The sequence below is a fragment of the Hemitrygon akajei genome, chromosome 12, assembly GCF_048418815.1.
Source record: "Hemitrygon akajei chromosome 12, sHemAka1.3, whole genome shotgun sequence".
In the NCBI taxonomy this organism is placed as follows: domain Eukaryota; kingdom Metazoa; phylum Chordata; class Chondrichthyes; order Myliobatiformes; family Dasyatidae; genus Hemitrygon; species Hemitrygon akajei.
In genome coordinates, this window is record NC_133135.1 from 78,295,530 (window position 1) to 78,308,478 (window position 12,949).

The 12,949-nt window shown below is 43.3% G+C and overlaps 1 protein-coding gene across 1 annotated transcript in view; it reads left to right on the top strand.

Moving 5' to 3' along the window:
* LOC140737242 (flavin-containing monooxygenase 5-like) overlaps positions 1-12,949 on the top strand; it is a 65,891-nt gene that overhangs the window by 41,315 nt on the left and 11,627 nt on the right. The window contains exons 4-5 of the mRNA XM_073063557.1: positions 1,058-1,223; positions 3,260-3,402. Coding sequence (XP_072919658.1) covers positions 1,058-1,223; positions 3,260-3,402 — 309 coding nt within the window. The remainder of the gene's footprint in view (positions 1-1,057; positions 1,224-3,259; positions 3,403-12,949) is intronic.

Below are 12,949 nucleotides of genomic sequence, written 5' to 3' on the forward strand. Positions count from 1 at the left end.
GTAAGAATTTTGTTGAAGAAACTGAGTGGAGCCCTGTAGAATGGTTTTCTAGATGATGTAGTAAAATAGGAAGATTCAGCAACTGACACAACGCTAGTAGTACAAATCCAAAGGAGATCACAGAACCAAAGAAAGGCCCTGGAAGGATCTGAGATGAGGTGAGGAGTCTAGAATTCTCCAGCATGCTATAAACCATTTGATGGTGCAAGGACAGGAATAATAAAGTTGAGCCACTATTATTGGATTATTTTTACCACAGTTATTGGTGGATACGCTCTTATTCCTGGGAAGAAATCCAGATGCTCAGCAAGGTACCAGTTGATCAGTTATTGAATTGACTTTATTTCTTACGTCCTTCATATACACGAGGAGTAAAAATCTTTGTGTAATGTCTCCGTCTAAATGTGCAATTTGTAGTAATTTGTAATAAATAGTATGTAGAACAAGACAGCCAGAATAAAATAGAAGTACAATTGTATCAGCATGAATGAATCGGTCTGATGGCCTGGTGGAAGAAGCTGTCCTGGAGCCTGTTGGTCCTGGCTTTTATGCTGCAGTACTGTTTCCCAGATAGTAGCAGCTGGAATGGATTGTGGTTCGGGTGACTCGGGTCGTCAGTGATCCTTCAGGCCCATTTTACACACCTGTCTTTGTAAGTGTCCTGAATAGTGGGAAGTTCATATTCACAGATGGGCTGGGCTGTCTGCACCACTCTCTGCAGAGCCCTGCGATTTAATGTAGGACACAGCCTCAGGATAGAGGGGCCCTTTCAAAACAGAGATGCGGAGAGATTTCTTTAGCCAAAGGATGTTGAATTTGTGGAATTTGTTGCCACATGCAGCTGTGGAGGCCAGGTCATTGGGTGTATTTAAAGCAGAGATTGATAAGTTCTTGATTGGACATGGCATCAAAGTTTACGGAGAGAAGGCCAGGAACCGGGGTTGAGGAGGAGGGAAAAAGAAGAATCAGCCATGATTGAATGGTGGAGTAGACTCGATGGACCAGATGGCCTAATTCTGCTCCTATGTCTTATGGTCTGTTTTGGTTCTTGCTTTAGACCAGTGTCTCCAGTATTACACAGCAGGCAGATTTCTCCACCACCGGACAATGGGATGTAGTGACAAGCGACACTGAGGGAAATTTGGAAACAACTACCTTTGATGCTATTTTGGTCTGTGTCGGTCATCACGCTGATCCTTATTTACCTCTGGATACATTTCCTGGTGAGTAAAATGAGTATATTCATCAGTTAAAGCATAGATTGAGGGGTGGGAGATGGATTTTTCTCAGCCTTCGCTGAAAGTAGAAATGTTGCTGGGCTTTCTTGGCTATGGAGCTGGTGTTGAGGGACTAGGTGAGATTCTCCGCCGGTGAACACCAAGAAATTTGTTGCTCTTAATGATCTCTACTGAGAAGCCGTCGATGTTCAGCGTGGAGTGGTTACTCCGTGCTCTCCTGAAGTCAACAACCATCTCTTTTGTTCACGTTCAGAGACAGGTTGTTGGCCCTGCACCAGTCCGTTAGCCACTGCACCTCCTCTCTGTAAGCTGAAAACACTTTATCTACAGTGTAAGACATTAATAAGAAGGATTTCCATTTGCAGTGTTTCATGAAGCAACCTCTGTATACCAAATACTATAAATATATTTTTGTTTACAATTTTTTACATCTACCCTGCTGTGAATCTATGGTCAGCGATGTCACCCAAAAAGCAAAGTGATAATGACCAAGCCTTCTGAAAAATTCAGTAGATCCAGCATTTGGAGACAAGTAGTGAAGTAGCTTGCTGGGTCCTTGGTGAAAGATAGAGAGCCGATAGAATGAGTAGTTTCCAAGGTGGTGAGAACAAAGAACTGTGATCCCTCTGGGATGAGAGATGACACCACTATTGACATTTTATACTAAACAATACGATACTTCAGAATCAATGATAATTTAAAAATTTGTAGACCATATATGAATGCTCAACTTGGATAATGACCATGACTTTCTTGTAATTTGGTGAATATGGAATGGATGTGTAATTGGAAAATTGTTCTAAAAATAGACAACTGCGAAGTATTACATTTAGTAGGAAAAAATAGGAAGCCATATTTTACCTGGAAAGAAAGGAGTCTAAATGAAGAAGTAGATCAAAGAGTTCTTAAAGAGCAAATATTTATATCCCTAAATGTTTTCATCAAGCAAAAATGTGCATACTCCATATTTCATTTAGTAAAACAAAGGTATTATCTGTTTGTTTTCTCTGTTTGACTACCCAGAAAGTTGAAGCAATTTTCCAGCATTGCATAGGTCATAATCACAGGTAATGATCCCTGGATTTGTTTTGCCAACAGTTCCTAGAAATTAGCTCCTGCTTTCTGTGAGTCAATAAGCCTTGAGCATTAATCATGCCAGCAATTCCAAAAGTTGCATGTTTAGAAAAGGGAAGCATTGTGCACTGCTCCAACACTTGTGATTTGTGAAAGTAGCCCTGGATTCTGCTATTTCCCCTTTCCTAGCCACCCAACCAACCACCTCCCACCCACTCGCTGAACATTGGTCCTATACTTTAGTTGTACATGTTCTCTGTTATCTCCATTTGACATGGAGCTTTGGAAGCTCTGGGAAATTTCAATTATTTTCTGAACTCAATTAAAATAATGCCTTTCATTATTTAAACTCTCACATTAGCAAAAAAATTCATAATGTAATTATCTGAAAGTATGAATAAAGGAGCAATTCTTCAATGTGTGCTATTTTTGGTACTCTTTGATTTAAAAGAATGACTATCGGCCTAATGGTTCATTGAAAGGGTTTTGAAAATTAAAGAATATTTTAAGAGGTAGGAAAGATAAAACATCATTATAGGAGGAAAACATTTGGCCTGTATAACACCTTTGATAGAAATGTGAAAGGGGAAAGAACGGTAATTTTGAAGTAGGGTTGGGGAGCATGGACATATTTAACATGGCTAAAAAATACTGATGGGTTTTGTGATTATTGAGTCCCCAGGTTCAGTCTACAACTGGTATATTGAAGCTGATTAGTTGTAGAAATTGAGCAGGAAATATTAAGGCAGACGGAAAAGAGAACAGACAATAAACCAGCCAGAGACTTAGGGTAAATAATAACTCTGTGCTGAAATTTCAATGATGCTTTAACTTTTCATGAAACTTATTTAGCTTACTGTGTTATGTATACTGACCATAATTACAGAGTTGTATTGTATACTCACCAAGCAAAATGCTCTAACATTGACTGTCTTAATTTTCCCCAGGCATAGAAAAGTTCAAGGGTCAACACATGCATAGTAAAGAGTATAAAGATCCCCAAAAATTCGAAGGAAAAAGAGTGGTAGTAGTTGGAATTGGAAACTCTGGGGTTGACCTTTCAGTTGAAATCAGTCAACTTGCGAAACAGGTGAGGAGAACACAGACCACAGAATGTAAATCGCTTTTTAAATACTGTGTGCGTGAAAGGAAACTTCCATCTGTCTGTATCTGCCTGGCAGGTGCCGTTCCAAGCCTCATCTATTATATGATGTTACAAAAACTCCTTCTCTTCACCACCCTTTGCATCAGCACTTTCCAATCAAGTGACACAAATCTGATGTGACAATGGATACAACAAATGAGGATACGGGAATGTCCACTAGTCCACTAGTCACTTCAGCATGTTCTCCCTTACAATAAGACAAGGGCTGATCTATGTCTGTTTCATCCATATGTTTCCTTCTATGCTCCAGTAGATTAAGATCCAGTCAAGTTTCAGGTTTAAGATTCAGTAAGCATTTACTGCAGTTCTCTGATGATCATTGACTGGAAGAAGCCTTCTCTCTTTAATGGCCTAATTAGACATTCCCCACCAGCAAAAGCAGTTTCCCTCTCCTGTCCAATTACCTTAAAAGCAATAGACATAAATAAAATCATCTTTGAATTTTGAATAAATGGCCAAGTTTACATTCTCTCCTTGTGTAACACCCTGGAAAAGGTTTCACTGCTAATGCAATAGTCTTTCTATAGAAGCAGTGTTTGGGTTATAGTAGAGGTAACAGGTGCTCTGGAATGTGACCTGGGTCTTTTGTTTGGCGGGAGATAAACACAGAAGATACTGGAGAAAGCCAGTCGTAGGATAAGACCTGGTGGCGGACTGTGATTCAATGGAGCCAGGCACCGAGATCGACTGAGAATTGGTGAATATGAATTTTGACATGATGGGAAGAGTTGAACTCCAACTTGTCCATATTTGTCCTTTGGAAGGACAAACCAAGGTAGAACATACAAGGTAAATGGTAGGACACTGAGGAGTGCAGTAGAACAGAGGGATCTGGGAATACAGATATATAATTCCCTAAAAGTGGCGTCACAGGTTGATAGGGTCGTAAAGAGAGCTTTTGGTACATTGGCCTTTATAAATCAAGGTATTGAGTATAAGAGTTGGAATGTTATGGTGAGGTTGTATAAGATATTGGTGAAGCTGAATTTGGTCACCTAATTTCAGGAAGGATATTAATAAGGTTGAAAGAGTGCAGAGAAGGTTTACAAGGATGTTGCCGGGACTTGAGAAACTGAGTTACAGAGAAAGGTTGAATAGGTTAGGACTTTATTCCCTGGAGCGTAGAATAATGAGGTGAGATTTGATAGAAGTATATAAAATTATGATGGGTATAGATAGAGTGAATGCAAGCAGGCTTTTTCCACTGAGGCAAGGGGAGAAAAAAACCAGATGACATGGGTTAAGGGTGAAGGGGGAGAAGTTTAAAGGGAACATTGTGGGGGGGCTTCTTCATACAGAGAGTGGTGGGAGTGTGGAATGAGCTGCCAGATGAAGTGGTAAATGCAGGCTCAGTTTTAACATTTAAGAAAAACTTGGACAGGTACATGGATGAGAGGAGTATGGAGGGATATGGGCCAGGTGCAGGTCAGTGGGACTAGGCAGAAGAATGGTTCGGCACAGCCAAGAAGGGCCGAAGGGCCTGTTTCTGTGCTGCAACGTTCTATGGTTCTATTTGACGGTCCAATTATAATGGGCCCTTTTAGTTCTTTTTTCTTTCTTTTCTTTACTAACCCTTAAGTTAAGATTCATAAAATAATTCCTTTAATCATATGCAGTGCGCTGTCTATTGTTTCTTGGCACAGAATTGTAACAGGGTAGCAAATTACACGGCATCCACACAAACCGGGGTTTGGGGTGGGAGAGCTGTCTCAATTTCATACAGGCAAGGAAACTAGTGGGGTTTCAATTGTGGGGGTATTATCCCAGATTGATTCTGTTGGATGCTGTGTGATTGCCCTGAGCGTTGATCCAGTGGGTTGTGTGTTTAAGCCTGTGTTAAACTATTGTCTGGTAAAGTGATAAAGATACGTGGTTATGGATACTGCAGGGGTCGGCGTATAGTCTCATGAGATGGAATAGCTACGGATTTGTCTAAGATAGAGGCGGTGACCACATGCACTCATTCCTTGGGTTCTGTGGGTACTATCAGAGGTTTGTGAAGGACTGCTCTAAAGAGGGTCACCCTTTAAATCAGCTTCTGTGTGGTTACAGTCCCTTGGGGAAGAAAGGAAAGAGAACAAAAGGGGGGGATGGTAAAGACTATATTAGCCCTTCAGAGCCTTTCAAAGCAAGATGGGATGCGAAATGTAAAGAGGTTTTTCAGTTGCTGAAGGAGCTGCTGATGAAAGCGCCTGTGCTGGTATTTGCAGACCTCCGGTTGCCGTAAGTATTGCATACAGTTGCCAGCAGACAGGGCTTAGGGGTGTTCTGTTTCAGGATCAGGGCATGGGGTTGAAACTTGTGCTTTCATCAGGCGAAGTCTGTCACCCTCTGAGCAAAACTACCCCACGCACAAATTAAAATGGGCTGTGGTGGATAAGCTGTGACTATCTCTATGGTGCCAAGTTTGAGGTGAGGACGGACAACAACCCATTAACTCATATCCTGACCTCGGCAAAAATGGATTCCACAGGCCATCGGTGGTTGGCGGCGTAGTCTGCCTATGATTTCAGCCTGGAGTACCGGCCGGGAAGCTGGAACATTGATGCCGATGCGTTGTCCTAACGGGCAAATGAAGGGCTGGACAGGGACAGAGAGTGAGAGAGCGTTCCTGCCCCTGAAGTCAAAGCCAGTTTCCCATCATGGGAAAGGCAGAGGAAAGTCAGGTAGGTCATTTGGGAGCTTTTGATGGTACCATTCCACAAGCTCATTGCAGCCTGACTGCTCTGAAGACAAGGCAATTGTCAGAATTGTGTCCCGGGGAAGTGGCCGCTGCTCAGCACGATGACCCTTGCATTGGTATTGTTTGGTCAGCGGTTGCAAAAGGGGTCCTGGCCCAAGCGGGCAAGATGAAACACGCTGTGGTATCTCTACTACTGAGAGAGTGGTCCAGATGGGACTTGTGGAACCAGATCCTATACCAGGTCACATTGCCTCCAGACCATCCTCGGTGTTCCCAGTTGGTTCTGCCTGAGAAGTATCGGAGGATTGTGTTGAAGTCACTTCATGATGATTCCAGTCATTTGGGGGTTGACAAGACCTATGGATTGCTCAGAGATTGGTTCTACTGGCCCTGAATGAAGCCGGAGTCAAAGAGTGCTGCAAGTCTTGCATTTGATGTATACGGAGGAAGACACTGCCTAGGAGGGCCACTCCGTTATCCCACTTGCAGAGTGCGGGGCCACTTGTTCTGGTGTGTATGGATTTCCTATCAACGATGCCAGCACCAGATATACGCAAGCTTCCTTGCCAACGATCAGAAGGTGTCTACCGTGGCCAATGTGTTATGGGAGAAGTACTTCATTTACTATGGCATCCTTGGGTGGATACATAGTGATCAGGGATGGAATTTCAAGAGTAGGCTCATACATGAGTCACTGAGCATGCTTGGAGTTGAAAAGTTGAAGAATACGCTTTATCACCCACAGGGTGGTCCCCAGCCCAAGAGGTTCAATTGGACCTTGCTAGACATGCTCGGAACCTTAGATATCTGTAAAAAGAACAAGTGCAGCCAACATATTGGACATCTGCTCGACTGATACAACTATACTCAGAATGAAGCTACCAGGTACCATATTAACTGATGTTTGGGTACGAAGCGAGGTTGCCCATTGACCTCTGTTTTGGGACTGGCAGGGAAGATCTACAGCAGAAGATTTATCTGAATTATGTGGCTGATATGAGAAAGGAGCTGCAAAAGGCTTATGAACTAGCTGAAGTTTTGGCTAGCAAGCAGAATCAAGGAAATAAGAGGAGGTAAGATCAAAAGGTTAGGTTCTCCCACCTAATGCTTGGAGAGTGAGTCCTCGTAAAGAATTTGGAGCATCCACACAAACTGGGGTTTGGGGTGAGAGAGCCGTCACAGTCTCATGGGTTTGGCAGGACCGGAGTGTGTCTTCCCTAGACTTACACAGCCAAGGAAACTAGCAGGATTCACTTGTAATCCAATCCAAAGAACAGTAACTTTCTGATGAAACAGTATCACAGTTACCAGGACTGAAGGGCTTGGGCAATAAGGAGAGACTGGATAGTCTAGGATTTTCTCTCTGAAGTGTAGTGAGATTATAGAGGGTATATAAGGCAGTGAATCCAGAACTTCGCACCAAACTCGTTGACCAAATGGAACAAGCTTTCAAAGCAAATACAGCCACAACCATGGAGGAGAGGTGGCAATTCATTTGCGACACTATCTATAACACCGCCATGTCATCCCTCGGGAGGAAAGAGAGGAAACACCAAGATTGGTTTGAATCTCACCTGTCTGAGATGGAACCTGTCATCAATGCCAAGAGAGAAGCTCTGATCAACTACAAAAGAGACTCGTCAGAAAAGAATCTCACTGCACTGAGACTCGTCAGAAAAGAATCTCACTGCACTGAGAACGGCAAGAAACAACGTTCAAAGGACAGCTAGACGCTGCTCTATCGACTACTGGCAGAACCTGTGCCAGAACATCCAGACCTGTGCCGACAGTGGCAACGTGCAAGGCATGTATGAGGGGATGAAGAAAGCCTCGGGCCCACTGCTAGCAAGATCGCTCCGCTGAAGCCCAAGGACAGTGAAGTCATCAAAGACCGTGCCAGGCAGATGGAGAGGTGGGCCGAGCACTACCAGAACCTGTGCTCCACTGAGAACATGGTCACTGAGTCAACCCTGCCCTACCTGTCATGAAAGAACTGGACCTACCCCCAACAGAGGAAGAACTCAGCAAGGCCATCGACTCACTTGCTCACGGCAGGGCACCAGGCAAAGACAGCATTCCTGCAGAAGTGATCCAGTGCGGGAAACCAGTGCTCCTAAGCCATCTTCACGAGCTGGGAGGAGGAATCAGTTCCCCAAGACATGCGAGATGCAAACATCATCACATTGTTCAAGAGTAAGGGAGACCGCAACGACTGTCTTAATTACAGAGGCATATTCCTGCTCAACACCAATGGCAAGGCGTTTGCCCGAGTGGTTCTGCAGCGACTGCAGACACGTCTACCCTAAGTCCCAGTGTGGCTTCAGAGTAGAGAGATTCACCATCGACATGGTCTTCTTACTCAGGCAGCTTCTGGAGAAGAGCCGGGAACAGAGGCAGCCCTTGTACGTTGCCTTTATCAATCTGACCAAGGCTTTCGAGCTGGTTAACAGCAGAGGCCTCTTCGCACTCCTGAAGAAGATTGGATGCCCATCAAAGCTGCTGAATCTCAGCGTCTCTTTCCATGACGGCATACAGGGGACAGTACAATTCAATGGATCATCCTCAAGAGCCCTTGCCCATCCAAAGCGGAGTGAAGCAGGGTTACATCCTTGCCCGACGCTCTTTGGGATCTTCTGTTGTACGCTTTTAGGACATCTGATGATGGAACCATCACTAGGTCTGACAGCAAGCTCTTCACCCTTGCACACCTCAAGACCAAAGTGCGTCAGGTCCTTATCCGGGAGATACTCTTTGCTGATGATGCCGCAGAAGGACCTCTTTACTCCTATACTCAATTCCTCTTGTTATAAAAGCTAGCATGCCATTAGCTTTCTTCACTGCCTGCTGTACCTGCATGCTTGCTTTCATTGACTGATGTACAAGAACACCTAGACCTCGTTGTACTTCCCCTTTTCCTAACTTGACTCCATTTAGATTGTAATCTGCCTTCCTGTTCTTGCCACCATTGTCTTGCTGGAAAATATGTCTTCTCCCAAGTCACAGTTCTCTTGCAGACTGCATCAGGTTTTCCTCCAGGATTTCCCTGTTCTTTGCAGCATCATTTTACCCTTTACCTTCACACACCTCCCAGGGCTTACTGCAGTGAAGTATCCCCATAGCATGATGCCTACCATGCTTCATGGTAGGGATGGTGTATTTTTGATGACGTTGAGTGTTTGGCTTAAGCCAAACGTAGTGTTTAGTCTGACAGCCAAAACACCCAATTTTGATTTCATCAGACCATAGAACAGGCATGGGCAAACTACGGCCCGCGGGCCATATGCGGCCCGTTAAGCTTTTTAATCCGGCCCGCAGAACTTGATGAAATTATATTAATAAACCTTGTTAACACCTCAGATCCATCCTGAGAATCGCCACAACAAAACTAAATCCAGACTTTGATGCGCTGGCTAAAAAGGGAGACCAACAACACTGTTCCCACTGAAACTAAAAATAAGTTTCTTCATTGTGTTATGTAAAAAATGCATTTGAAAATATTTTTTTCAATAAGCCTTACATGTTACATGTCATTTCTGTTAAGTGATGGACATGAGTAGTGCGCAGGTGCACGTACGTTCTCAAAATAAAAAATGCGCTCCAGATCAAATAACGCGCTCCGCATACTGGCGCGCTGTCACTGTTCTGTCAGTGACACTGGTCATTGTGGAGTTTTGGCACAGGGGACAATTGAATAAGAAGGAGCAGGACAAGTAGACCTGCATCTCCTACCGTTTTTGAAATAAAGACAGTCAGGAGGAGAGTGATGATGATAATATCTTGAAGGATAACAGAATTTTCAGTGCTTTAAAATAATAACTGTTACTATTAAAAAAGCTGTATTTTATTCATTTAATTTTCAGTGTTTTAAAAGTCATTTCAATAAATAGCTAAATACCATGGGACTTCAAAGACAGATATTTTGTTGTAATGCATTTGTTCATTTTCAATTGAAATTAAAGCACATGTTTTCTACATATCCCATGATATTTTATTTTCTCTTATGAGGTGTATTACCAAAACACTCCGTCCATCTGCTCCTGGTCTGGCCCCCCTGTCAAATTTTAGAACCCTTTGTGGCCCACAAGTCAAAAAGTTTGCCCACCCCTGCCATAGAATGTTCTTCCAGTTGACTTCCAAGTCTCCCACATGCCTTCTGGCAAATTCTGGCCGAGATTTCATGTGAATTTTTTTCAACAGTGGCTTTCTCTTTGCCACTCGCCCATAAAGCTGGTTCAGGTGAAGCACCCAGGTAACAGTTGTTGTATACGCAGTCTCTCCCATCTCAGCCACTTTAGCTTGTAGCTCCTCCAGATGTTGTCATAGGTCTCTTTGTGGCCTTCCTCGCTAGTCCCCTCTTGCACAGTCACTCAGTTTTTGAGGATGGCCTGCTCTAGGCAGATTTACAGCTGTTCATATTCTTTCCATTACTTGATGATTGACTTAACTGTACTCCAAGGGATATTCAATGACTTGGAAATTTTCCTGCATCCATCTCCTGAGTTGTGCTTTTCAATAATCTTTTCATGGAGTTGCTTGGAGTGATCTTTTGTCTTTATGGTGTAGTTTTTGCCAGGATACTGACTCACCAGCAGTTGGACCTTCCAGATACAGGTGTATTTTTATTACAATCAATTGAAACACCTTGACTGCACACAGATCTCCAAAAACAGATCTCCATTTAACTAATTATGTGACTTCTAAAACCAATTGTCTACACCAGTGATTATTTGGTGTATCATATTAAAGGTGGGAGGTGAATAATTATGCCATCAATTATTTTGTGTTTTATATTTGTAATTAATTTAGGTCACTTTGTAGAGATTTGTATTCGCTTTGACACGAAAGAGTCTTTTTCTGTTGATCAGTGTCAAAAATAGCCAAATTAAATCCATTGTGAGTCAGTGTTGTAAAACAATAAAATATGAAAATTTCCCAGGGGGTGAATTTTTTTTATAGGTATTGTGTATCACAGCACTGTACAATGTCCAGAAAGACATCTCGCATGCAAAATGGCAATTCTAGACCAAATTTGAGTCACTAAAGGACACTCGACAGCTGTGGCAGGGCTTGAATGCTATTCCCTCCTACAAAGTAAGACCCAGTGACATAGGTGACAGCAAGGCTTCACTCTCAGATGAGCTCAATGCCTTTTACGCTCGCTTTGACCTTCAAAACATGGTGACACCTTCACAAACTCACACAGCCCCCAACGATCCTGTGATTTCAGTCTCTGAGGCTGACGGGAGAGCATCCTTCAGGAGAATGAACCCAGATAAAGCATCCAGACCATATGGTGTACCTGGTCGTGTACTAAAGGCCTGTGCTGATTAACTGGCTGGAACGTTGTCCAGTATCCTTAACCTCCTCCTTTGGCAGTCTGAGGTATCCATCTGCTTCAAGCAAGCTTCAGTTATACCAGTGCCTCAGAAGAACGTGTTAACCTGCCTCAATGGCTATTGTCCAGTAGTACTTACATCCACAGTGATAGTGTTTTGAGAGGATGGTGATGAAACATATCAACTCCTGCCTGAGAAGCGGCTTGGACCCACTTCACTTTGCCTACTGTCACAGTAGGTCCAAAGCAGATGCCATCTCATTGGTTCTTCACTCTACCCTGGAACATCTGGACAGCAAAGATGCATTTATCAGAGTGCTCTTCATTGACCACAGTTTGGCATTCAATACTATCATCCTCTTATATCTAATCAATGTTTCAAGACCCAGCCCAAATACCTCCTTGTGCAACTGCATCTTCAATTTCCTCACTTATAGAACCCAATCATTTCGAGTTAGCAACATCTCCTCCACAATCTCCATCAGCACAGGTGCACCATAAGGCTGTGTACTTAGCCCCCTTCTCTACGCACTTTATACTTTTGACTGTGAGGCTAAGTACAGCTCAATGTTTGCTGGTGACACCAGTCACTGGCCAAATAAAGGCGGTGAGGAATCAGCATACAGGAGGGAGATTGAAAATCTGGCTGAATGGTTCCACAACAACAACCTCTTACTCAATGTCAGCAAGACCAAGGAACTGATTATTGACTTGAGCAGTAGGAAACCAGAGGTCTATGAGCCAGTCCTCATCGATGGATCAGAGGTGGAGCAGGTCAACAACTTCAAATTTCTCGTTGTTATCATTTCAGAGGATCTGTCCTAGGCCCTATAAGTAAGGGCAATTACAAAAAAAGCGTGACAGCACCTCTACTTCCTTAGGATTTTGTGAAGAATTGGCATGCCATCAATAGATGTGTGCTGGAGAGTACATTGCCTGCCTACTTCACAGCCTGGTATGGAAACACCAATACCCTTGAATTGGAATGAGCTATCAGAGAAAGTGGTAGAGGTTGGTACAACATTGAAAAGACACTTAGATGGAAAACCATCTAAGTTTCCATCTTAGAAATCTGAGACACTGATCAACAGAAAAAGACTCTTTCGTGTCAAAGCGAATACAAATCTCTACAAAGTGACCTAAATTAATTACAAATATAAAACACAAAATAATTGATGGCATAATTATTCACCCCCTGCCTTTAATATGATACACCAAATAATCACTGGTGTAGACAATTGGTTTTAGAAATCTTCTCAGATTTATCATCTCCCCCATTGCTCCTCCTCCTTCCCTTTCTCCAATGGTCCACTCTCCTCTTCTATCAGAATCCTTCTCCAGCCCTTTACCACCCACCTGGCTTCAGCCATCATCTTCCAGCTAGCCTCCTTCCCCTCGGCCCACCTTTGTATTCTGGCATCGTCCCCCTTCCATTTCAGTCCTGAAGAAGGGTC